This window comes from Bufo bufo, chromosome 4 (genome assembly GCF_905171765.1).
Source record: "Bufo bufo chromosome 4, aBufBuf1.1, whole genome shotgun sequence".
Lineage (NCBI taxonomy): Eukaryota > Metazoa > Chordata > Amphibia > Anura > Bufonidae > Bufo > Bufo bufo.
In genome coordinates, this window is record NC_053392.1 from 618,959,760 (window position 1) to 618,987,417 (window position 27,658).

Consider the following 27,658-nt stretch of genomic DNA (forward strand, 5'->3'; position numbering starts at 1 on the left):
CAGAGCCCCATCACCGAGCCTCCACCTCATTCCCTGATACCTGAGCAGAAGATCCAAGAACTTACCACCAGGATCACTGAGCTGCTGAGCGGAGAGGTGAGCGCTGCTGGGAATGCTGGGACATTATACAATAACGCCAAGGGAGGGGTCTGGTAATGACTGTGTCCTTGTGTTGTCAGGTTCCTCTAAGGTGTCAGGATGTCGCTGTCTATTTCACCATGGAAGAGTGGGAATATTTAGAAGAACACAAGGATCTGTACAAGGACAGAAACCACATGGCTGCAAGGATATTAGACCTCACCCTGGAGATCATCTCCTTGATAACTGGAGAGGTGAGCGTTTCACATGACATCACTGTTATCTCTAGTAATAAACCAGGGAAATGACTGGAAAGGTAAAGGATTCTTAGACTATCTGTAGTGATCGGCGTCTCCCCATACACAGGATTACACAGTAGTGAAGAAGTTGTCTGGTGAGTGTGTGACACCCCGTGTGTCAGGAGGATGGAGCAGGACCCAGAGCCCCATCACCGAGCCTCCACCTCATTCCCTGATACATGAGCAGAAGATCCTAGAACTTACCACCAGGATCACTGAGCTGCTGAGCGGAGAGGTGAGCGCTGCTGGGAATGCTGGGACATTATACAATAACGCCAAGGGAGGGGTCTGGTAATGACTGTGTCCTTGTGTTGTCAGGTTCCTATAAGGTGTCAGGATGTCGCTGTCTATTTCTCTATGGAGGAGTGGGAGTATTTAGAAGAACACAAGGATCTGTACAAGGACGTCATGATGGAGAATCACCAGCCCCTCACATCACTGGGTAAGAGGAGACCTTCCATGACTGTAGAGGAGAGAACAGTTTTGAATCAGAGTGCGGATGTAGATTTGCTGTGCCACAGATTTGGCTGGGGCTACTGCTAAAGGAGCAGCTAGATTACCCCCGCCCCCCCAGTCCTTACCCTTTAATCCATATGGACATCACTGCAGGGGAACCACCAGGCCACTACCTTTGGAAGTAGTCTCTGTTCAGTGGCTGCTGACCCACTGGGATCAAGAGATACCAATGAAAAGCACCAAGGGATCAGTCAGAACTGTAGCCACAAGACAAGCAAAGACAGGGAGCGTTTGTGTAATGCAGTAAACAGTGCAAAGATCAGAGTAGGCAGCACAGGGTCAATACTAGAAACAGGCAGAGGTCAGGTCAGGCAGCAATAAGTTAAATCCCGTTAACAGGCAGAGGTGAATCTGGCCACTTTCAGACAAGCAAGTGTCACACTCTGGACTCGCAGCTCAGCACCCGTCCTGACCTCCCAGCACTGCCGGGGTCACATTATACTGATTTATGACGCTATGTAACGCTTACAGTTCTGGAACGTATTGGATAACACTTACAGCATTATGTCAGTGTTATCCAATACATTCCAGACATCTAAGGGTTACATAGCATCATAAATCCATATAATGCTATGCGACCCAGAAATCACACTCGCTCATCTGAAAGCAGTGTAAATGTGCAACTGAACTCAAGAGTGGATCTCCTTGGTAGGAAACTAGCAACTAGAACCTCTTACTCAGGCTCCATTCCACAGGGGAGGGTGCCTTAAGTATCGCAGGGAGGCTAGACATAGAATGGACAGATTAGGGCCACACATGCTGGCCCTTTAAAAACCAGAAGAAGCACATGCCCTACAGGTGGACAAAGCCACTGCAGGCCAAGAGCTGGCCACAGATCAGCACGCTGTGGACAGAACAATGAAATGTCAACAGGTATGGACCACCGGAGCAGGGAATTGGGTAAGAGCTCCAAAGGCCTTCAAGGAACAAGGAGATGTCAGCAGCCACGGACCGGCCGGCATCACAGATTCACTCATCATTGGATATAGACAATGTATTCAGTTACTGTGTGTTTTTCCTACAGATGGATCCAGTCAGAGAAATCCACCAGAGAGATGTCCCAGTCCTCAGTATTCCCAGGACTGCCCAGAGGAGAAACTAAATATCCCACTGGATCATCAGGTAGGTGAAGCTGAGGTTTCTACAAATCCTCCACAGACTGATGTAAAGGAGCTTTCTACTGACCTCCCCCAGCAGCAGTGGAGTATACTGTACTCTGTATTTCATGTTATTGTTGTTTGCAACTGGTTTCTGGTGTCATAAAAGATTGTATTAATTGTAATTAAATGGAACTTGTCAGCAACAAAATGGCCCCTAAACTGCCCCCTTTAACCTTTTCCTGACATCCGCCATACATGTACGGCGGATGTCGGGTCTCTAAAGATGGTGTCTGCTCCGAGACAAGTGTCTTAGCCGCCGGGTGCTTGCAGTTCCATACAGCAGACATACGGGGCTAATGTCTGCGATCAGTGATAATGCCGTTCACAGACATTAATCCCCTCAGATGCTGTGTTCAAATGTGACTGCGGCATCTGAGAGGTAAAAACCCCCAGAAGCACGCGCTTTCTGGGCAGGAACACTATTTCCTGGCTGAAATCAGGGAAGGCGTCCCATAGTAGTAATAGGCCAGAAGCTGTAGAAGGCTTTTAGGACTATTACATGTATAATCCAATGCAGGTGGCAGCATGTATTGTAATATACTGATCTTTGTATTCTGTAATGGCTAAAATTCCAATACTTAATATAAAAGGCAATCTAATGATTGCATGTTGGGAGCCAAAAAAAAAAAGTCAAAAAAAGTTTTTTTAAATTGCAAAAATTCTAATTGCCCCCCTTTACCCCAAATTAAAATAAAAGTAAATAATAAAAAATATAGACATCATTGCATCCGATAACACCTCTACTATTTAAAACTATTTAAATATTGATCCCTTACGGCAAATGGTGTAATGGAAAAAAACATACCACAAAATGGTCTCAATAAAAACTACAGATCGTCCCGCAAAACATTAGCTCTTACACAGCTCTGTAGACATAACTGAAAATGTTATGGGGGTCAGAATATGGAGATGAAAAGAAAGTTATTTTTTAACTTCATTTTTTTTTTTCAGTATTAAAAAAAATTGAAAAACTGAATACAGTATTATTCGACCTATAAGACGCACCTGCCCATGAGACGCACCTAGGTTGTAGTGTCACGGATGGTGTACAGGAAACAAGATGATACAAATACAAACGATGACTCACTGGATCCACAACTAAGGAACAAAAAGGGAGACCCCTGCAATCGACCTGCCGCTCTCCCTTATTGCTCAGCCTATGCGACCATTCCAAAGGTGAATGGGCGCATATCCACGTACCTCGGCTATCTTAACCTGAAGGCCCTACAATAGTGAGGGGACACGACCACCGGCTCCCTACACAGACACGGAGGGAGTCAGGGTCACCTGGATCCAGACAACAGAAAATAATACATACATAAACAGAACTTATCTGCAGACGACTGTGGAGAGGGAACTGGTAGCTGGGAGCTGAGAACAGCATGCACACACATTCCAGGAAGTTGTATTAGCCGCACCCTACTACCTTATGGGGAGGAATTTAAAGGAAGGTAATGAGTCTGACTGCATGACAGCTGAGATAGCCTAACGAGGTGAGGAACAGAAACCAAAACAAAGAAACTCAAGGAGGAGGAGGATCTGGACGGCTCCTGTCAGAGCTTCTCAGCTGTCTGGTTGTGACAGTACCCCTCCCTCTAGGAGTGGACTCCGGACACTCAGGGCCCACCTTCTCAGGATGGGACCTATGGAAAGCCCTGATGAGACGAGAGGCCTTAATGTCCGTCACTGGGACCCACATCCTCTCCTCAGGACCATAACCCTCCCAATGAACGAGGTACTGGAGGGAACCGCGGACAAGACGAGAATCCACAATCCTAGATACCTGAAATTCAAGATTTCCATCAACAACAATCGGAGGAGGAGGCAAAGGCGAGGGTACAATCGGTTGAACATAAGGTTTCAATAAGGACTTATGGAAAACGTTATGGATCTTCCAAGTCTGAGGAAGATCAAGACGGTAGGCAACAGGATTGATGACAGACAGGATCTTGTAAGGCCCAATAAACCTAGGACCCAACTTCCAGGAGGGAACTTTCAATTTGATATTCTTGGTAGACAGCCACACCAAATCATCAACATTCAGGTCCGGACCAGGCACACGTCTCTTATCCGCCACACGCTTATATCTCTCACTCATGTTCTTTAGATTATCCTGAATCTTTTGCCAAATAGATGACAAAGAGGAGGAGAATCTGTCCTCATCAGGCAAACCAGAAGAGCCCTCTCCAGAGAAAGTCCCAAACTGCGGATGAAACCCATATGCACCAAAAAATGGTGACTTATCAGAGGACTCCTGACGACGGTTATTTAAAGCAAACTCAGCAAGGGACAAAAAAGAACACCAATCCTCCTGATTCTCCGCCACAAAACAGCGCAGATATGTCTCCAGATTCTGATTGACACGCTCTGTCTGGCCATTCGACTGCGGATGGAAAGCAGAAGAGAATGACAAGCGAACCCCCAAGCGAGAACAGAAAGCCTTCCAGAATCTGGAAACAAACTGCGTGCCCCTATCAGAGACTATGTCTGAAGGAATCCCATGCAATTTGACAATGTGGTCAACAAATGCCTGCGCCAGCGTCTTAGCATTGGGCAAACCAGGAAAAGGGATAAAATGCACCATTTTGCTAAAACGGTCCACCACCACCAGAATCACAGACTTCCCCGAGGAACGAGGCAAGTCCGTTATGAAGTCCATGGACAGATGTGTCCAAGGACGGGAAGGAATGGGCAAAGGAAGGAGAGGACCTGATGGCCGTGAATGAGGGACCTTGGCACGAGCGCAAGTCTCGCAAGCTGCCACAAAACCCTCAACCGACTTACGAAGCGCAGGCCACCAGAATCTCCGAGCAATGAGATCCAGTGTGGCTCTTGTCCCCGGGTGCCCAGCAAGGACCGTATCGTGGTGTTCCTTAAAAATCTTGTGTCTCAAAGCGAGAGGCACAAACAACCTCCCAGGAGGACAAAGATCAGGAGCTTCTGACTGGGATGCCTGTACCTCTGCCTCCAATTCAGGAAAAAGGGCAGAGACCACCACACCTTCAGCCAAAATGGGACCCGGGTCTTCAAAATTCCCACCTCCCGGGAAACAGCGTGATAGGGCATCTGCCTTCACATTCTTAACCCCAGGGCGGAACGTAACAACAAAATTAAACCTTGAAAAGAACAAAGACCATCTGGCCTGTCTCGGGTTCAGACGCTTGGCTGACTCCAAGTAGGCCAGATTTTTATGATCAGTAAACACGGTAATAGGGTGTCTGGCTCCCTCTAGCCAATGGCGCCATTCCTCAAAAGCCAACTTGATGGCCAACAATTCCCTATCTCCCACATCATAATTTCTCTCTGCGGAGGAGAGCTTCTTTGAGAAAAAGGCACACGGTTGCCATTTGGCAGGAGAGGAACCCTGAGACAAGACCGCACCCACCCCTACCTCAGAAGCATCAACCTCAACTATGAAGGGTAACGAAACATCAGGTTGTACTAGGATGGGAGCGGAAGCAAAACTCTCCTTGATATTAGAAAAGGCCTTACGCGCCTCGACCGACCAGGAAGAAAAATCTACCCCCTTTCTGGTCATATCAGTGAGTGGTTTAACAACAGAGGAATAATTCAAAATAAATTTCCTGTAATAATTAGCAAAGCCCAAAAAACGCATCAGCGCCTTCTGATTCTCAGGAAGCTCCCACTCAAGCACAGCGCGAACCTTCTCGGGGTCCATGCGAAAACCAGAAGCGGAAACAAGAAACCCCAGAAATTGGATCTCTGGAACCGCAAACACACATTTTTCCAGTTTCGCGTATAATTTATTCTCCCGCAGGATGAGTAAGACCTGACATAAGTGTTCCTTATGAGTCTTGAAATCAGGAGAAAAAATCAAAATGTCATCCAAATACACTAATACAAATTTTCCCATTAAATGATAAAAAATGCTGTTGACGAAATGCTGAAAAACGGCTGGGGCATTCATCAAACCAAAAGGCATAACTAAATTCTCAAAATGGCCCTCAGGGGTATTGAAAGCCGTCTTCCATTCGTCTCCTTCTCTGACCCTAACCAGGTTGTATGCCCCTCTTAGGTCTAATTTGGAAAAGACTTTCGCCCCAACAACCTGGTTAAACAAATCCGGAATTAGAGGAAGCGGATAAGGATCACGAATAGTGATACTGTTCAGCTCCCTGAAATCCAGACAAGGTCTTAAAGAACCATCTTTTTTCTTAACAAAGAAAAAACCAGCGGCAACAGGTGACTTCGAGGGTCGTATGTGTCCTTTTCTCAGACTCTCAGAGATATAAGCACGCATAGCGACCCTCTCAGGTTGGGAAAGATTGTATAAACGAGATTTAGGCAGCTTGGCACCTGGGATGAGATCAATAGGGCAATCATACTCCCTGTGCGGAGGTAAACCCTGAACTCCACTCTCAGAGAAAACATCCAAAAATTCAGAGAGGAAAGGTGGTACAGTCTTAGTAGAAACCTCAGAAATAGATGTTATGAGGCAATTCTCTCTGCAAAAGTTACTCCAACCATTTATTTGCCTCGCTTGCCAATCAATGGTGGGGTTATGTTTAGTGAGCCAGGGTAGCCCCAACACTAGAGGAGTAGGCAAACCGCTAAGGACGAAACATGACACATCCTCAACATGAGCATCATTCACAATTAAACGGATATTGTGAACTATGCCCTTTAATGATTTCTGAGAAAGTGGAGCTGAATCAATAGAAAAAACAGGAATATGTTTTCCCAAAGTGCATACCTGGAAACCATGAGTTATTGCAAATTGGTTATCAATGAGGTTGACAGCTGCTCCACTATCCACAAAAATCTCACAAAAAATGCTCTTGCTCTCTAGCGCCACCCTAGCAGGCAGGACAAAACGGGAACTACAAGCAAAAGGAAAACCTTCAATTTCCGCCTCAACCCTGCCAATAGTAACAGACGGAACATTCTTAAAAGATTTCTTCCTTTTTGTCTCTTTATTACTCCCAGAAAACTGCCTGAATCTCCTAGAGGGACAAACATTTGCCAGATGATTTATACCTCCACAACAAAAACAAACCCTCCCCTGCGGGCTGAATCCTCTATTGTCAGAGGCAATCAACCCCAGCTGCATGGGCTCCTGCTCAGAAGGGGCTGACAGCGACTGAGACCCCTGTGCACAGAATGAGACCGCTGCACTGTCCCGGGACTGAGTATGACAGGAAGGAGAGATCTCTCCTCTCTCTCTAAGACGCCTGTCAATACGAACAGCCTGAGACATAGCAGAATTCAAGGAGGTAGGTCTTTCATGAAAGGCAAATGCATCTCTCAATCCCTCTGAAAGACCATAGCAAAATTGACTTCGGAGTGCAGCATCATTCCAACCCGTATCTGCTGCCCATCTCCGAAATTCTGAGCAGTATATCTCTGCGGATTGTTTACCCTGGCATAACAGACGTAGTCTAGACTCAGCCAGAGCAATACGATCCGGATCATCATATATCTGACCCAGGGCTAAAAAGAATTCATCCACTGAACGGAGGGGCCGTGCCCCCTCCGGCAGCGAAAAGGCCCAGGACTGAGCATTACCCCTGAGCAGCGATATAATGATGCCCACCCTTCGTTCTTCATCACCGGAAGAATGGGGAAGAAGGCGAAAATGGAGTTTGCAAGCCTCTCTAAAACGTACAAAATTCTCACTACCCCCGGAAAACGTATCCGGGAGCGAAATCTTAGGCTCAGCACAAACTCCATGAACGCAAGCTGAACCGGTCACTTGAAACTGAGAAAAAGTCTTACGGAGATCAGCTACCTCCAAAGCAAGACCCTGAAAGCGTTCAGCCAAAAGTGTAACCGGATCCATGCTTGAGACGGTTTTGGCGGCTAATAATGTCACGGATGGTGTACAGGAAACAAGATGATACAAATACAAACGATGACTCACTGGATCCACAACTAAGGAACAAAAAGGGAGACCCCTGCAATCGACCTGCCGCTCTCCCTTATTGCTCAGCCTATGCGACCATTCCAAAGGTGAATGGGCGCATATCCACGTACCTCGGCTATCTTAACCTGAAGGCCCTACAATAGTGAGGGGACACGACCACCGGCTCCCTACACAGACACGGAGGGAGTCAGGGTCACCTGGATCCAGACAACAGAAAATAATACATACATAAACAGAACTTATCTGCAGACGACTGTGGAGAGGGAACTGGTAGCTGGGAGCTGAGAACAGCATGCACACACATTCCAGGAAGTTGTATTAGCCGCACCCTACTACCTTATGGGGAGGAATTTAAAGGAAGGTAATGAGTCTGACTGCATGACAGCTGAGATAGCCTAACGAGGTGAGGAACAGAAACCAAAACAAAGAAACTCAAGGAGGAGGAGGATCTGGACGGCTCCTGTCAGAGCTTCTCAGCTGTCTGGTTGTGACATGTAGAGGGGGAAAACAAGAGTAATAATATTTTCTATCAGACCTCAGCTCAGACCCCCAATGTTTATAAGACCTCCCCCAATCAGGCATCAGATCAGACACCATGTTACTAACACACCCATTCAGACCTCAAAAAGACCGCCATGTTAATAAAACCTCCAAGTTAATCAGTCCTCAGATCAGACCAAAAAAAATAAAAAATCAACTCTCCTGTTCCGGACGCCCCTCCTGAGATTCAGTGCTCTTCCTGCTGTGCTGTGACCCGACGTTGCACAGCGCGCCGAGCCTGCAGAAGAAGACCAAGGAGCGGGGAGTACAGAGCTAGCACGGGGAGAGCTGTATTCACCGCTCCCTGGTCCTCCTGTACTAATTAGCGCTTCCATAATTTTTTTTCTAGCTTTCCACTACATCGTATGCAATATTAAATAGTGCCACTAGAAAGTACAACTTGTTCCCCAAAAGACAAGCCCTCATGTGGCTCTGTGAGCAAAACATAAAGAAGTTATGGCTCCAGGAAGGCAGGGAGGGAAAAATAAAAAATCTGTCAGAAAGGGGTTAAGCCGTTCAGCACATTTTACCAGTGTGTTTATAGCAGGGCACGTTTATATGTACCTCTGTTAATTGCCAAATAGTTTCAGTTTAACTACTGATTGTAATTCTGCATTTTAGCTTATTTGAGGGCCTCAGTATAAAAGTTTAATATAATGCATTGTATAGCATCATTATACCGTGCAGTTTAATATAATGCATTGTACTACTGCATCAATATACCAGTTATTTAACGTGTTGTACTGCATCAATCTACGCATTTATTCTACACGTTTTCCTGCATTGATATGTACAGTATATTGTCAATACCAGTGTGCAGTGTTTTTGTAGAAGGGGAGGGATGTATAATTGCAGCTTTGTCAGTTATTACCAAAATATATGTGAGTATATATAAGGGGAATTTTTTTTTTCTACTAGCAGAACTTTAAGGTGACAATTAGTACTACTGCAAACTAGAGTTTGATACCAAGTAAAAGTATTGCAATACTCTATACCAGGCATGCTCATCCTGTGGCCCACCAGCTGTTGCAAAACTACAACTCCCATCATTCCCTGACAGCCTATAGCTATCATCCTACAGAAGGGCATCGCGGGAGTTGTAGTTTTACAACAGCTGGAGGGCCGCAGGTTGAGCATCCCTGCTCTATACCATTCGATGCAACACAAAAAATACACAACATGAGGTTAATGTGTATTTTTTGTGGGGTTTTTTGTGCAAAATATCGATTGCCCATTATGTGAGGAACATGATTAGCACATAGAAGTTTAAGTTCATAAACCATATGCCTCACATTAGTAGTAACCTCATCAACTTACTCTTCACATACTGGGCAACATGGTGGGGTACATGTGAGGTACATGAAGAGGTTAATCACTATTAATGTGAAGCACACAGGGGTTCATTTACTAACAGATATACACCACTTTTTGGCCCGTCTCATGTGTCATTTTCTATGCCTGTTTTAGGTGTAGAAAATTGTCTAAGTCTATATCAGCAAGGGAGCTGGCATATATTTAGACAGGCGGTGGATCCTACGAAGTTATGTAGAGTCCGGCTGTGAGGAATATGCGGAGTGATGATTCAATGCCTGCCATCTGCTGAGGGTGAGGGGTAGTTGGGCAGAGGAAATCGGGCTCCACAGTTGGACCTACTTCAAAACAGGGGGAGGGATGGTGTGACTGACTAAGGGGTTAAAATGCCCGCGCAGGGCACAGGCCTTGGTCCTTTTCTGAAGGGGGTCACGTGGTATAACGTGTTTGGGGGAACCTTGGAAAAACTTGATTTTTGTATTCACCGTAAAATCAGTTTCTCTTCCGTTCATTGGGGGTCACAGGTTTGACCATGGGTATAGCTGTTGGTACTAGGAGGCGGACACTAAGCAAAAAAAGTGTGAGCTCCTCCCCTTCAGCTATATCCTTCCTACAGGGACTAAGCTAAATCAGTTAGTGCAAAAGCAGTAGGAGAAGCAAGACAATGAAAAAAAAACACATTATGTACAAACCCAAAACCACACAGGCACCCCCCATGAACGGAAGAGAAACAGATTTTACAGTTAGTACAAAAATCTAGTTTTCTCATCCGTATCATTGGGGGACACAGGCTTGACCATGGGACGTCACAGAGCAGTCCCCAAGGGTGGGCATAACTAGAACCCCCCTATCAATCAGAGAACCGCCGTCTGCAAAACTCTACGCCCCAAAGAAGCGTCAGACGACGCAAAGGTGTGTACCTTGTAAAACGTAGAAAAGGTGTGTAAAGTCGACCAAGTCGCCGTCTTACACACCTGAAGGGCCGAAGCCCAGTGATGCACTGCCCGAGCAGAATGAGCAGTCAAGGGAACCAACTCGCTACCCGAGTTGGTTCTTGACCCGATATAATCCCGTTAACGGAGCGGGCTTATATCTAACGAGAAACTGGTGACAGTCTACTGGGCTGGCAGTGCTCTGTTTTACTGGGGCAGTGAAAAGGCTCTCTCAGCTTGTCAGGGTTTTGAGCGATAATTGTAACACAGTGAAGGTAGCGTGGATCACCCTCTGTCACTCCCCGTGCCTTCCTGTGCCCATGCGTGCAGGAGGTATCTGTGAAAACTGTGACCTTATGTACTCCCAGGGAGGGTGTAACATCACATTTTGGTAACCAGTGACAAAACTGTATCGCGTGATCCTAGAGACGCCATACGGGGCTGCGAGGTCTTTTGCAGGACAGGTTGCATTTTCTAATTCCACCATTTATTAATGCATAGGATGTAGTGCGGAGCTGGAATTTTTTTTTCAGATGGGGTGAAATTGGAAAAATAACACAATTCCGCAACAGTTTTATGGGTTTTGTTTTTACGGCGTTCCCCATACCGTATAACTGACCTGTTACTTTCATTCTCTAAGTCAGTAAGATTACGGTGATACCACATGTGTATAGTTTTTCTTGCATTTAAAAAAAAACGGATCCTATTCCTTATCCAATTACATTAGATAGTTATTTAGCTCATATGTGTGTATATAATGCAGATAGTTAGTGGGAGATAGTCAGTGTAGGTTAGATCGTGATATAGTGTAGCTGATAGGTTCCAGTGCAGGGTGTTAGGTAGTGTGATAGGGATTACTGTTTCTCTGCTGTCCATACATACGGTTGTAGCAGGGTTAACACACATGCTTTTTGAGACATGTTATCTAAACTAAATGCAACTAAATGCGTTAAGCAATTGCTTTTCAATGGCTTTTGTTTCAAGATAACGCGATGAGTTAAGAAACTTGAGTTAAATGTGTGTGTGTTTCCCCTGCTACATCTGTACATGCTACAGACATAGTGCTGTAATGTCACAACAATACTTAGTGCACCAATCAGTAATATCTACTCAGACCTAATAAAATGTAAAGTTGCACGTATTGCGCATCATTGGTGCTAATTTGCGCAATCGCGAAAATAATGACTGGAGTTCGCGAATTTATTGTGAATATTATGCGAAAAATTTGCTAAATATCGTGAAAACGTATATTGCCTATGCCGCTCATCACTATTCATACCTATAGGCATGAGTGCTACAGGGCGATTGTCATTCAGGCGCATTGGTGATGAGTGTTTCGGCACTGGCACAATAGAGGTGGTCTTGAAGCATGCTGGTTCTACTGCCTGGGCAAGCGACAGGTTGAATATGTCAGTAAAAACCCTTGCAAGCTGCTCAGCACATGCTCGAAGCACATGTCCAGCAATGCCGTCAGGGTCAGCAGCCTTGTGAGCGTTGATGCTACTCAGTGCGTTATGGACATCTGTAATAGTGAGAGTGAAGGTATGGCAGTCATCAGAGGGTAGGGTTTAGGCAGACTTTTCCTTATTGTCCTTGTCAAAACGAGCGTAAAAGTCATTTAGCTTATTGAGGGAGGACACATTCATGGCTGTCTGTGTGGAATTACTGGGCTTATAGTCAGAGATGGCCTGAATGCCCAGCCACATGCAGCTTGGGTCGGAGTTGACAAAGTGTCAACTTGTAGCTGTGCTTGGCCTTCTTGATGCCCCTCTTCAGGTCTGCCCTCGACGTACTATAGGCCTGAGCTTCCCCTTTAGTAGAAGCCACACTTCCTTGTTCATCCATATTTTCTGATTTGGGTACATTGTGATCTGCTTTTCTGTGGTAACATTGTCAATTGTGGTGTTAATGTATTCCAGTACTGAGTACGTGTAAGAGTCGATGTTAGTGTGAGAGTCACAGGTGGCCTGAGAAGCAAACATGCTCCAGTCCGTGTCTTTAAACCTGTCATGGAGTACAGAATCTACCCCCGCTGGCCACACTTTAATTGTTTTCACAGATGATTTCACACGGTTGATAAGCGGTGTGGCAGGCGCAGCACTATGAAGTGCCTTTTGCGCTGTGGCGTTCTATGGAAACAGTAGGTTTAAAGAGCACACTAAATGCTTGAAATAACTTCTTTATTAACTTCAACTTTTCTTCATATATAACACTGCGGCCTCCGCAGCAGATAGTCCATGTACAAAATACGTGTTGAATAAAGTATCACAAAATGGTGGTTCAACTGTTTAATCTTGTCATTCAACATATAAAATGGTGGATATATTTCTCTATTCAGTATCTGTACTCTCCCTTTAAGTTTATGATCTCTCTGAGAGGTATATCTGAGGTTTAACCAGTTTGGTCTATACAATTGTTTTGAGCAGTTTGGTGGAACTGTAAGTAAACAGATATAACTGGTTCAGTATACAGTTCTAATCACTACATTATCAATAGGAACATTATATAACTGTTCTAAATACCTATTTTGGCCTCTTTGCTTCCATAAAACTCAGCTCTGACTGGAACTGTGTGTCTGTTTAGCTCCTCGCTCTGATGAATAATGATTTTAGCAGGGGATATCCCACACAGGCTGAGTGTGATGCTGGCTGTGATTGGTCAAGACTCCTGCTCAGTGTGAGGCTGGCTATGATTGTTCAAGACTCCTGCTCAGTGTGAGGCTGGCTGTGATTGGTCAAGACTCCTGCTCAGTAACTACAGTTTAAGGCCCCTTGCAGACGAGCGTGTCAAGATTAGGTCCGGATGCGTTGCGATCAGGGATCATGCGAGTACGTACGCAATTTCAGTCAGTTTTGACTGCAATTGCAGATTGCACCACGTGGTAAGCGCGATTACGTCATCAAAGGTCCTTTAGCAGGTTCTGAAAGAAGAAGATGCCGGCTGCGCGAACAAGTGGATGAGGTGAGTTAATTTTTATTTATTAACCCCTGATGCCACATTTTAGAAAGCATTCTGTATTAAGAATGCCATTTTTCCTTATAACCATGTTATAAGGGAAAATATTACAGTAAATTGACTTGAATCAATTTACTAACATCATCTCCTAGCAACCATGCGTGAAAATCGCATTGCATCCGCACTTACTTGCAGATGCTTGCGATTTTCACACATCCCCATTCATTTCTATGGGGCCTGCGTTGCATGAAAACCACAGAATATAGAACATGCTGCAATTTTTCACGCAAAGCACAAGTGATGCGGGAAAATCACCGCTCATCTGCACAGCCCCATTGAAGTGAATGGGTCCGGATTCAGTGCGGTGCAATGCGTTCACGTCACGCATTGCACTCGCGCGGAATTCGAATATTCGTTATATTCTACGATTTTTTTTTACTCAAATAAATCGGCAAGGTAATGATCGTGTAATATGCAAATTTTCGTATTCGAATTTTCTTTTTTTTTTGGGCGAATTTTTCAACTTTTAGACAAAGAATAATATAGCACTATATTAGCTAAATTGCTCTATATTCGTTTTTTTTCTCGAATATTCGCTATATTGCTATAACTTCGTTTTTTCGTATATTCGTAATATTCTAAAACAAGAATATTTAGCAATATAGCGAATATTCGAAAAAAACTAATATAGCGCAATTTAGCTAATATAGTGCTATAATCTTCTTTGTCTAGGGTTATTTGTAGTGATGTGCGGCAGGAGCTATATTCGAATTTGCGATATTTCACAAATATTTTGTAGAATATTCATCATATATTTGCGAATTTCGAGAATTAGAGATTATTTTATTGAATGCGAAAAATAGGCAATATAAAAATCGCGTAATGCGAATTCGCAACGTGAAATACTGGCGTGGGTTACTTTGGCTATATTTTTCAAGTTTCCTGAGACTGGAGAAAATGGTTGGCACGGCAGAACATTAGAATAGCTTTATATGCAGATAGAGTCAAGTGCTCCAATATATTCGCAATTGCGCTAATCGGCAGTGATTAGAATATTTTATAGCACTATGTGCAACTTCATATTTTTGCAGGTCTGACTACAGATTACTGATTGGTGCACTAAGTATTGTTGTGAACTTGACATTGCTTCCTTCTCATTGGCCCACAAGCAAGAAGCAGAGAGGAATCATGTATAACGAATATATAGCACTGTATTCTAAATATTTGCAAATTCTTGAAATGGCGATATTCGCGATAAAAATTCGCTATTAGAATATTCGTGCTCAACACTAGTTATTTGGCAGACGAGGTGGTTCTCTAAAAGGTAAGGGAATTTCAAGATGACCTTGTTGATTCTGCTGAATACTTTCTTCTAGAGTGTGTACGAACTTTATGTCTTCTTGGGATACACTCTTTTCTTTAGAACTTATGTCTGCAAAGTCGGATTCAAGGAACTTTTGCTGGACTTACAGTTGGTAATTCTTGGACAGATATTTGATGACGCAATCCTGTCACCTGTCTTGAGATTGCAATCTGCTGTTTTCCTCAAACAACACCCCATCTTAGATTAGTTTGAAAAGCGTAGGGTTCACCTTTTCCTCCTGTGATTACCTTTCATGGTACCAAGGCTTCGGGACAATCGAAACCTATCAACAGTCCAACACCAAACTCCTTCAGCGGGGACATTTCATGAGATATGACAGATAGGTGCTCCCATTTATTGGCTGTTTCACTGGTAGGTATGCGATCTCGATCTAGTAGTTTATCGTCTTTTGTATAAGCTAGAGGTAGATCTAATGTGCAGTTTGAATGAAGTCCTCTAACTCTCAGTCCTTTGACCCTTTGACTGTTCACTAATGTGTCTCTCCCAGTCATTGTGGTGAGTTTGAGCTTCACTGGTTCTGTAGCCACTTGTAATTTCTTGCAGATTTCTTGATCAATGAAGGTGACGTCACTCTGGGCATCCAGTAGCGCTTAGGGGCATACCTTCTTGTTCCTTCTTTTACGATTTGTAATGCACACTGGTACAACCATTGATGTGCCATTGCTTTCTCCTTCCCTCACTCTGCAAGAGAATACAGATACTTTATTTTCTTCCTCAGTATCTTTAGGTATTGAGGATTTATCTTTCTTTGGACGTTCTTCATGTAGTGGTGTTGGATGGCGTCCTTTACAAATGCTGCATGTGGCCTTTTTCTTACACTCCTTAGTAACATGGCCTTTTCTTTGACGACCGAAACAATTGGTTCTCAAGTACAAACCTTTTCTTTTCATCTGGGGATTTCTCCTTCAATTGTTGGCACTTGTGTATGGAGTGGTTTTCTCCACAGAACATACATTTGAAGGTAGTCTGAAGATTTCTGTCTCTCTACTGATTCCAGTAGTGACTTTAAACTTGCTCTCGTAGGTATATGGACCTTTAGCTGCTGCGTTGTTTGCAAAGCTAGTTGCTCTTGCGTATCTTATCTCTCTTGCAGGCCTTTCTTCTAAGGATTTTAAGACGTACGATGCTGTTACTGTATTACATGCTATCCGTGCTTCCTTATTGAGGAACTCAGAGAACTCTTTAAAACTTGGTAAGTCCTTGCCTAGATCTAGCTGTTCAGTCACATAGCGATTCCATCTAGAAGCCACTTTCTCAGGTAGCTTAGATAGTCGTTCAGTACTTCCAGTCCTTGAACATGTGGGATGGCATTGCTGCATGCTTGCAGGGAGTCACAATACTTTTGGAGTCTGAAGTGTTCTTTAGGACCTATTTTAGGCCAGTTATTCAGTTTCTCTCTAAAGGCTCTTTGTACTAAGAAAGGATGACCATATCTTGCATTCACTTTTTCCCAGGTTTGCTTGTAGGCTTATTCGTCTTTTCTATAGAAGTTACCTTCAAGAACTTCCTTTGCTTCCCCTCCAACATATCTTTGGAGGTAGAATAACTTGTCGTCTGGACTGAAGCAATGATGCTCAATGATCATTTCAAAACTTCCACTCTATGAACAGCAGTACGTCTCCTGAAAATACAGTAGGTTCCGGAACGGGACGTCTAGCGAAGACTGATCTCTATTGTCTTGCTGGAACAATGGTTGTAACACTCTCCTGAGCATTGCCGTGACATCTAGGAATAGAATCATCCGGTAAATTCACACATCCTTTTCCTAACACTGGACTAGGCCTCTCTTTGTCTTTCTGAGCAGGGATGGAAGGATAATGACTTATTTATTAACTACAAGCTGGAGATTTCCTTCCATTCTCCTGGGCGTATGAAGGAAAGTAGGAGTCTGCTTCTTCACTTGGTATAGATTTGAACCTATGACTGCTATGATTCATATCCTCTTCGTGTACTCTGAGTCTGGCTTCTATGATCTTAACTTCTTTCTGCCTTTCCAGACTTTTCATCTGTTGGCGCTGCACCTCGATGGCAGCTTCCATCTCAATTTAGGTACTTGAGGACTCTGATATGTGGCTGGCACTTCTGTTAGGGAAGGAAGTCCCACGCGAGATTGTGGTTCCACCTAAGGATTTAGCATATTCTCTCATAAAAAGCTTGTTCATTCTACTTCTTGCTTTAACTTCATCATAGTTAGCTACTGATGATAGTTCTCTCATGAGCTTTACTAAATCTTTAGTGACTGCAGTACATGTGTCCATGTTCCTTACAATATCCTGGGAAGGTGTCGTAGATGACCGCAGGTTGATATATGCTGCCATAAGCTCTGATTCAGATTCTTATACCGTCTCTACCATATCACTCAAGTTCCTTTTTATACTTTCTTGCTTTAGCTTTCTACGAATGTCTTTAATGTATAATTTCCACCTCTCATACATTCGGGCGAACCTTTTCTCTTTTAATGCTGCTTCTTGCTCCAAATTTTCCAGCATCTTTGAGGTCGATTTTCTGGCACGTGATAAACATCTTAGTTCATCTGTTTTGGCTATATTTGTTTGAGGCAAGACTAGTGCTGCATTAGACTCTTCTAACTCAGAAAGGTTCTTTTGCTTTTCTCCTTCTATCCTATCTATCTTTGTACCCTCTAACAGTGGCATGGTAATACTAGGCTCAGACATTTTACTTTAAATACTATAACAATTAACATGAATAATAAGATGTCTTTCACTTTAAATGCTATATTGACAAATGCAGAAAAATAAAGTTTTATTCCTGAATACGAAAATGTCTCTTTATGCCAAAACCTATGTGCATTGATAAGTAATATAAGGAAAGCTCTGACCTTATTCTGAAGAGAAGGAACAAATGTCAGTCTTAAAGGAGACGTGTCTTTTCTTGATGTGTTGCGATGCTTGTGCTGACTTGCGATGCTCTGTGCTGATTTGCGATGCTCTGTGCTGACTTGCGATACTCTGTGATGGCGATGATTGTGATGCGCTGGCTTGAATACGCTGCTTGCAGGCTTTGGGTTTAGTGGCGGGAAACTAGTTGGCTGCAGTACGTGGCCTCTTCGTGGGTAGCGGTGAGGGCACTCTAGCTCTGGACTCTGGCCTCCCACCATGCGTCTCTTTCTCTCTCTAGGGATCGCAGGAGGGTTGGCGCTCTTTCTCTGACTATCTCGCCTTTGCCGTTTTGCCACTTTAAGAGTAGGCTGCAGTTTGACTAATGCACACATTCTATGGCCTCTATGTTGGGTCCACTGAGATGTCTTTGCTTGCTCACTCAGGGAACAGTTGCTGCGCGGCGGTATATGCTGGCGCTCCGCTGCTCTAATGCGCTCTTTACTGTGCAAGTTGAGGAGTGCTATCGCTTTGCCCTCTGAGGGTAATAGTTCCACTGTGGCAGGTGCAGCACTATGAAGTGCCTTTTGTGCTGTGGCATTAGAATTTTGATATCTCTTACTTTTTAGTCCAACCAGACTGTCTGTTACTCTGTAATTCTTCTAGCGCCGTTCTATGGAAACAGTAGGTTTAAAGAGCACACCAAATGCTTGAAATAACTTCTTTATTAACTTCAACTTTTCTTCATATAAAACACTGCCGCCTCCGCAGCAGATAGTCCATGAACAAAACACGTGTTGAAAAAGTATAACAAAATGGCGGTATGCATAAGAGGGTGGTTCAACTGTTCAATCTTGTCATTCAACATAAAATGGTGGATATATTTCTCTCTTCAGTATCTGTATTCTCACTTTAAGTTATTTAAGCACTTTATGATCTCTCTGAGAGGTATATCTGAGGTTTAACCAATAGTTCTACTTGATCTACTTGGTTTGCAGTTTGGTCTATACAGTTGTTTTGAGCAGTTTGGTGGAACTATAACTAAACACATATAACTAGTTCAGTATGCAGTTCTAATCACTATATTAACAATAGGAACATTATATAACTGTTCTAAATACCTATTTTGGCCTCTTTGCTTCCATAAAACTCAGCTCTGACTGGAACTCTGTGTCTGTTCAGCTCCTCTCTTTGGTGAATAATGATTTTAGCAGAGGATTTCCCACACAGGTTGAGTGTGAGGCTGGCTGTGATTGGTCAAAACTCCTGCTCAGTGTGAGGCTGGCTGTGATTGGTCAAGACTCCTGTTCAGTACCAACAGTTTAACTCTATGCTTTCTGTTGTGTCTGCTGTGTCATTGAGCTTACCTTACATTCATATAATGAATCTTAAAGGCATATTATCTTTTCTGCTTCTGTAAACACAATATACACTGCTCAAAAAAATAAAGGGAACACTTAAACAACACAATGTAACTCCAAGTCAATCACACTTCTGTGAAATCAAACTGTCCACTTAGGAAGCAACACTGAGTGACAATCAATTTCACATGCTGTTGTGCAAATGGGATAGACAACAGATGGAAATTATAGGCAATTAGCAAGACACCCCTAATAAAGGAGTGGTTCTGCAGGTGGTGACCACAGACCACTTCTCAGTTCCTATGCTTCCTGGCTGATGTTTTGGTCACTTTTGAATGCTGGCGGTGCTTTCACTCTAGTGGTAGCATGAGACGGAGTCTACAACCCACACAAGTGGCTCAGGTAGTGCAGCTTATCCAGGATGGCACATCAATGCGAGCTGTGGCAAGAAGGTTTGCTGTGTCTGTCAGCGTAGTGTCCAGAGCATGGAGGCGCTACCATGAGACAGGCCAGTACATCAGGAGACATGAAGGAGGCCGTAGGAGGGCAAAAACCCAGCAGCAGGACCGCTACCTTCGCCTTTGTGCAAGGAGGAACAGGAGGAGCACTGCCAGAGCCCTGCAAAATGACCTCTAGCAGGCCACAAATGTGCATGTGTCTGCTCAAACGGTCAGAAACAGACTCCATGAGGGTGATATCAGGGCCCGACGTCCACAGGTGGAGGTTGTGCTTACAGCCCAACACCGTGCAGGACGTTTGGCATTTGCCAGAGAACACCAAGATTGGCAAATTCGCCACTGGCGCCCTGTGCTCTTCACAGATGAAAGCAGGTTCACACTGAGCACATGTGACAGACGTGACAGAGTCTGGAGACGCCGTGGAGAACGTTCTGCTGCCTGCAACATCCTCCAGCATGACCGGTTTGGCATTGGGTCAGTAATGGTGTGGGGTGGCATTTCTTTGGCTCGCCAGAGGTAGCCTGACTGCCATTAGGTACCGAGATGAGATCCTCAGACCCCTTGTGAGACCATATGCTGGTGTGGTTGGCCCTGGGTTCCTCCTAATGCAAGACAATGCTAGACCTCATGTGGCTGGAGTGTGTCAGCAGTTCCTGCAAGACGAAGGCATTGATGCTATGGACTGGCCCGCCCGTTCCCCAGACCTGAATCCAATTGAGCACATCTGGGACATCATGTCTCGCTCTATCCACCAACGTCACATTGCACCACATACTGTCCAGGAGTTGGCAGATGCTTTAGTCCAGGTCTGGGAGGAGATCCCTCAGGAGACCGTCCACCACCTCATCAGGAGCATGCACAGGCGTTGTAGGGAGGTCATACAGGCACGTGGAGGCCACACACACTACTGAGCCTCATTTTGACTTGTTTTAAGGACATTACATCAAAGTTGGATCAGCCTGTAGTGTGTTTTTCCACTTTAATTTTGAGTGTGACTCCAAATCCAGACCTCCATGGGTTGAAAAATTTGATTTCCATTTTTAAATTTTTGTGTGATTTTGTTGTCAGCACATTCAACTATGTAAAGAACAAAGTATTTCAGAAGAATATTTAATTAACTCAGATCTAGGATGTGTTATTTTTGTGTTCCCTTTATTTTTTTGAGCAGTGTATAACTGTTACATGACATTCAAAAACATGAAGTCACAGTAAATAACTCTGCTTTTGTCTTTAACATATAAACATAGGAACTGTATTAAGGTTATTGGCAGGTCTAGCTGTATTAGCAACCTAGGACAGGTCTTAGTTGCTTTGTAGGATAAAATAATGTTTGTATAGACGTGGTCCAAGGTTTTATCCCATCTGGTATGGCAGGAGACATGTTAATTAAATTTTAGTAGCACTGACCTTAAGTTGGAGTGGTTAAAGTCACCCACTATAATAAATGCAGATTGTTGTTTGCTGATGACCGCATGGCGTTCGTTCATAGCAAGCTTGGAATTAGCATCCGGTAGGATATATGCAGCTGTTATTATAGTGGAGGTGAACTCCCTCGGCAGATAGAACGGTCTACACTTAACCATGAGATACTCTAGGTCAGCTGAGCAGTATTTTCCAACAATGACAGAGTTCGTACACCAAGCCTTATTAACATAAATGCACAGTCCTCCGCCTCTTGTCTTACCGAAATCGTCTGCTATTCTGTCTGCCCGGAGAGTGTGGCGTTCGACTAGCTCGATAGCATTTTCAAATATTCTGCTGTGTAGCCATGTTTCCGTGAGTATCATGACATTACAATCCATACGTATCCTGTTGTCAGTGATCGAAAGTCGTAACTCATCTATTTTCTTCACCAGGGACCGCACATTAGCAAGGAAGCTGGGTAAAGAAAATAGTGTGGTGTTAGCCTTAGCTTAGCTGTTGGCTTGCTGCGTTTCTCCCGCCTTTGTTTGCGGTTCCTGCGCCGTCTTCAAGCACTTCCGGTTGGCCAAGTAGCCTGCGAAGCGTCGGGTGTTCTTCTTATTTCAGGGATGAGTCGAAGGTTGCTGATAAAACAGTCGGAGTTGTATAGTCCTATATCTAAAAGCTCTTGTTGGGTGTAAAATATAAAAGCGAAGCTGTTCTGAACGAACAGACCCGAAATGAGCAGAAATAACACTGCTAACATGGAAAATCTGAGGAGACACTGGGCCTTGCGTGGTGCACGCGCCGCCGTCTTAATCGATCAATCAGTCAATGAATCAATCAATACAGTGACCTTATCATCATCATCAGTTTCTTCTTCTCCTGCCCATATTCCTCCTCCTCCTTGTCTTCTGTTCCATCATGAGATATCGATAACTGAATGTGCACGCATGTGAAATATATTCGCAACCAGCAATTAGCTTGTGTGCAAAGTGAACTCCCACGTGGCCAAGTTGCTGGCAGTGCAGTTGCTGCCGTACCACTTAGTTGTGGTAATTGCAGTGCAGTTCCATTCCTTAACCAAAATGTAAGTCACCACTCTTCCGCTGTCTCTGCTACAACAAGTAGCAGAAGCTGCTGCCCTATCCTGGTGCAGTAAACGGACATGCACTGTCTGAACAGCTAGGTTCAGTTGTACTTAGACTATGCCCTTTCTCTGGCACACACCCTGTTCCTTGACCCTATGGATTTCTGGGAATGCAGATTGGAACAGTGGCTGGGAGTAGCCAAGTTTGATATCACAGTACTATGTTTTATAGCCTCTTGTGTCATCTTAGGGAGGGTTTTCCTCATGGCAAGTGGCATTTTTCCACCCAAGCAGGCAAAATTGTCCTACGTGTTTGCAAAACATTAGCTTTGTCAAAATAATTCAGGCACATGGATCCTTGAGGATTTTCACACATTTCCAGCAGATGACAATGAATAGATCTGCCATTACTAGCTATTTATGATCAGCCCAGTGATGCGACTGCCTGCCTGTTCATGGTGTTCCATACTGTACTGCAGCTGCTGCTCTGCCTGGTGCCATTACTACTACCCCTAAATGGCTTCACATTGCCTGCCTTTTTTTGTGAGGTTTCTCATTGCACTGCTGCTCCCAAAAAGCATCTGCCTCCAATACGGGCAATTATTGTAATGTTTTTAATTTTAAAAAGCATAACACATGTGACGTCACAGTGTCATTTTAAACAGGCTGCTTCTTAACACTGTCAATAATGCGTTTCCCCAGAGCTATACATATCAGTGTCATTCTGACATTATTTATTGTTAAAGGGCTTTAAAAGGGGAGAGGAGAGAAGAAAATAAAAAAGAAACACAAGAGAAATATTAGGCCTAATGCCCGTGTGACGGCTGTCTAAGTAACAGCCGTCACACGGCCATTTTTAGCACCAATAAAAGTCTATGGGGCTATTCACATGGCCCTTTTTTTAACGGCCAGTGAATAGCGTCCGTCCAAAAATAGGACATGTCCTATTTTTGGCCGTTTTCTTGGTCAGATGGACCCATTGAAATCAATGGGACCGTTTTTAATGGCCGATTGACAGGAGTGCACCTGTCTAACGGCCGTTAAAAACTGGTACACTTTACCCAGGCCATTTAAGGGTTAAAAAAAACTCACCTCATCCACTTGCTTGTGGTGCGGCAGTCTCTTTTCTCTTCATTGAGCAGGACCTGCCGAAGGACCTGCAATATATGTGGTGACGTAACCACGTGGGAGCGCGCAGTGACGTCATTGCGCACCTTTGGCAGGTCCCGTTCTTTGAAGAGAGAAGAGACTGCTGCAGCGCGAGCAAGTGGATAAGGTGAGGGGTTTAAAAAAAAAATAAACAGTGGTGGGTCACTATGGGGGCATTATTTGAACGATGGGGGAAATTATTTAAGATGGTGCCCTACATTGGGGGAATTATTAAAGCTGGGGACATAAAAAAAAAATTCCTACACTGTGGGGGACATTATTTAAGAGGGGGGCCTACATTGGGGGCATTATTAAAGCTGGGGACATTAAAAAAAAATCCTACACTATTGGGGACATGTTTTTAGCTGTGGGCCTACAATCCTGTGGGTGTTCTCAGAGGGGTGGGTCTAGAAATAACTGCCAATCAAAGTCATCCATTTTTCATGTCAGTTTTTAACAGACATGAAAAACTGATGCAAAAAAAGACATTAAAAACGGACACACAGCCAGAAAATGGATGCACACACTGGTGCAAAATGGCCATGAAAAACTGACAGTCTGTCGTGTGCATGTAGCCTTAGAGTGGGATATACCAGTTCTCAGGTCAATTGAAGCACTTGTATTTGAGGTAGAATCTAATTCTTGGAGGGATTCGTTCAAATTGGACCCAAAACAAATTTCAAGAAATTCACTCATTTCTATGGTTACTTTCACTTCTGCGCTTTCCCTTTCTGCTATTGAGATCCGTCATAGGATCTCAATAGTGGGGGAAAACGCTTCTGTTTTGTCCCTATTCATTATCAATGGGGACAAAACTGAACGAAACGGAATGCACCAGAATGCAAGCAGCGTTTTTCTGCCCGCAATGTGGTGCGGAGCAAGACGGATCCGTCATGGCTCACACTGTAAGTCACTAGGGACGGATCAGTTTTCTTGGACACAATAGAAAATGGTTCCGTCCCCCATTAACTTTCAATAGTGTTCATGATAGATCCGTCATGGATATTTTAAAGATGATAAAACCGGATCCAGATGCAGACAGTTGTATTATCATGATATGATGGATGCAAAAACGCTGGTGTGAAAGTAGCCTAATTCATGTCTTGTAGAAGTGTTTCATTTTCGCCTGGACATAAGAAAAACTAGCAGTGGAGTATATTTTTCTCATGTCTTTCATCTTGCAGGAAAGTTCTGGTGAAACGACGAGTGGACTTGAAAAACCCATCTCAGTGTCTGTGAATGGTAAGAGCCTTTCATCAATCTTTTTTGATTGTAAATGTCTTTATGAATGGGACAATTGATAGGAAGTTCAGAGAAACCTCCTCTTCATCATCATCATTAATGATACAATTAATATTAATAATTAATTTAATGCCATAATATCCCTTGATCTTCATTGGCATCGGTAAAATGTGACACAATGTAAATAGATTCAATCACAAACACAAAAATTATTGGAGGGTAAATGACGATTCAGAATAAAGGTCACATGATACGATAGGCCAAAGAAGCTGTAGTATGTGGACCCATGGGGTCCTTCTCGAGTCAGAGTGCTCCAGTTGTCCATATGCCCTCTCAGACAGGTTCCCACCTTGCACGGGAGATCAGTAGTACAGGATGTAAGCATTCAGTCAGATTAGGGCCTGGTCCTAAAGATGAAGGGTAAATTGCCTAGAAATAATAACTGTAAAAGTGAAGGCATCTAATGATGATAAGAGAAATAAGGGAAGGAGGACACTTGCAAATTAGCTGGCAAAAACTGATAAAACCAAACCTGCTGAGATTAGAGCACTTGTAATTTAAAAAAACTGGTTTCCATATCACAAGACCATCAATGATAAGGACAAGGTAGCAGTTATCTAAAGACAATTTAAAATAGGTGAACCTTTTAGACAAGAGGGAGGCTCTGCAAAAAAAATAAGTAAATGTGTAAAGTACTTTTACCAAACTAGTCTTCAGTCAGTACAGCCCAGCATCACAGGAGATGTTGCAGGAAGCCCAGCAGGGTAGCAGGGGAAGGTGGGGGAGGGCAGTTTTGCAGATCCGAGGAGACCGAAGGATTTCTATACTGATGGGATCCAGCTAAGAAGGAATTTGCCAAGGGGGGCCAGGCAGCCAAGATCATAGGAGGTAGATCTTGATCCTGAAGGAATCCTGGGTCTGAGAATAGATGAGCCTCACCTTTTTCTGACAAAAAGGGCAAAGGGAACTGCCAGTGATAGGAGATCCCTCAATCCTGAAACAAGTCAACCAGTGGTTTTACACCAATATGTGGTGGGGGAAAGTTTATATCAGCGTGTTTATGCAGGGGATTCTACAAGTTATTGAAGATGGTAGTGATCACATTCCCTGGCTTGCAATTCTCTCAATAAAGCTGCAAAAATAATATAATTTTGTTTCATTTTCCAGTGGAAGACTGGATGAGCGACTCCTATGGACATCTCCATTTATTTTCCTATCATGAAGTAGAAGATAACAATACAACACAAGATGATTCAATAACTCCTAATGTAACCTCAGTCCTTCACAGCAGAGATCTATCCACTAATACCGCTAGTCACAAGAAACCTTCATCTAAGCAATTACTGATTGGCAAAACAAGAACTAAACAGAAATGTGGCAACATTTTTTCTAGAGAGAGCAACTGCAGAGATAATGGGTCATTTTCATGCTTGACATGTGGAAAATCTTTTAGCATGAAATCCATTCTAGTTAGACATCAGAGAACTCACATAGGGGAGAAACCGTATTCATGTCCTGAATGTAGGAAAGTCTTTAACAATCAATCAAGTTTTATTCGGCATCAGAGAACTCATACAGGGGAGAAGCCATTTTCATGTCTTGAATGTGGAAAGTGCTTTAGTCAGAAATCCATTCTAGTTACACATCAGAGAACTCACACAGGGGAGAATCCATATTCATGTCCTGAATGTGGGAAAGGCTTTAACGATCAATCAAATTTTATTCGGCATCAGAGAACTCATACAGGGGAGAAGTCATTTTCATGTCTTGAATGTGGAAAATCTTTTAGCATGAAAGCCATTCTAATTAGACATCAGAGAACTCACACAGGGGAGAAGCCATATTCATGCCCAGAATGTGGGAAGTCTTTTAGTGTGAAAATGTGTCTTATTAGACATCAGAGAACTCACACAGGGGAGAAGCCATATTCATGCTCAGAATGTGGGAAATCTTTTAGTCTGAAAACGGGTCTTGTTAGACATCAGAGAACTCACACGGGGGAGAATTCGTATTTGTGTCCTGAATGTGGGAAAGGCTTTAACAATCAATCAAGTTGTATTCGGCATCAAAGAACTCATACAGGGGAGAAGCCATTTTCATGTCTTGAATGTGGAAAGTGCTTTAGTCAGAAATCCATTCTAGTTACACATCAGAGAACTCACACAGGGGAGAATCCATATTCATGTCCTGAATGTGGGAAAGGCTTTAACAGTCAATCAAGTTGTATTCGGCATCAGAGAACTCATACAGGGGAGAAGCCATTTTCATGTCTTGAATGTGGAAAGTGCTTTAGTCAGAAATCCATTCTAGTTACACATCAGAGAACTCACACAGGGGAGAATCCATATTCATGTCCTGAATGTGGGAAAGGCTTTAATAAACAATCAAATTTTATTCGGCATCAGAGAACTCACACAGGCGAGAAGCCATGTATGTGTCTTGAATGCGGTAAGTATTTTGGTGCGAAATCAATGCTTATAAAACATGTAATAAGTCACATAGGAGAGAAGCCATTTTCATCTTCAGAATGTGTGAAACCTTTTAGCCAGAAATCACATGTTGAGGAACATGAAAAACTCCACTTAGAGGAGAACCCTCTCCTTTCATGTTCACAATGTGGGAAATGCTTTAAGACTCAAACAAATTTTATTCGGCATCAGAGAACTCACACAGGAGAGAAGCCATTTGTGTGTCCTGAATGTGGGAAGTGCTTTGATGTGAAGTCATTTCTTATACAACATCAAAGAATTCACATAGGAGAGAAGCCATTTTCATGTTCAGAATGTGGGAAATGTTTTAGTAAGAAATCAAATCTTGTTAGACATCAGAGAACTCACACAGGGGTGAAGCCGTTTTCATGTTCAGAATGAGGGAAATGATTTAATAGTCAATCAAATTTTTCTAAGCCATTTGTGTGTCCTGAATGTGGGAAGTGTTTTGATATGAAGTCATTTCTTATACGACATCAAAGAATTCACATAGGAGAGAAGCCATTTTCATGTTCAGAATGTGGGAAATGTTTTAGTAAGAAATCAAATCTTGTTAGACATTAGAGATCTCA

The 27,658-nt window shown here is 43.5% G+C and overlaps 1 protein-coding gene across 1 annotated transcript; it reads left to right on the forward strand.

Moving 5' to 3' along the window:
• LOC120999667 (zinc finger protein 84-like) lies at window positions 1–27,658 on the forward strand. The gene is made up of 5 exons (XM_040430675.1): window positions 1–96; window positions 696–819; window positions 1,918–2,015; window positions 24,540–24,597; window positions 25,765–27,658. Exons 2-5 carry the CDS (start codon window positions 735–737, stop codon window positions 27,465–27,467), a joined length of 1,944 nt encoding a protein of 647 aa, XP_040286609.1. The 5' UTR covers window positions 1–96; window positions 696–734; the 3' UTR covers window positions 27,468–27,658.

Coding starts and splice junctions, on each gene's coding strand:
- LOC120999667 (XM_040430675.1), top strand. CDS start 735: ATGGAGGAGTGGGAGTATTTAGAAGAACACAAGGATCTGTACAAGGAC. Junction 820..1,917: donor CCAGCCCCTCACATCACTGG/GTAAGAGGAGAC, acceptor TTTTTCCTACAG/ATGGATCCAGTCAGAGAAAT. Junction 24,598..25,764: donor CATCTCAGTGTCTGTGAATG/GTAAGAGCCTTT, acceptor TTCATTTTCCAG/TGGAAGACTGGATGAGCGAC.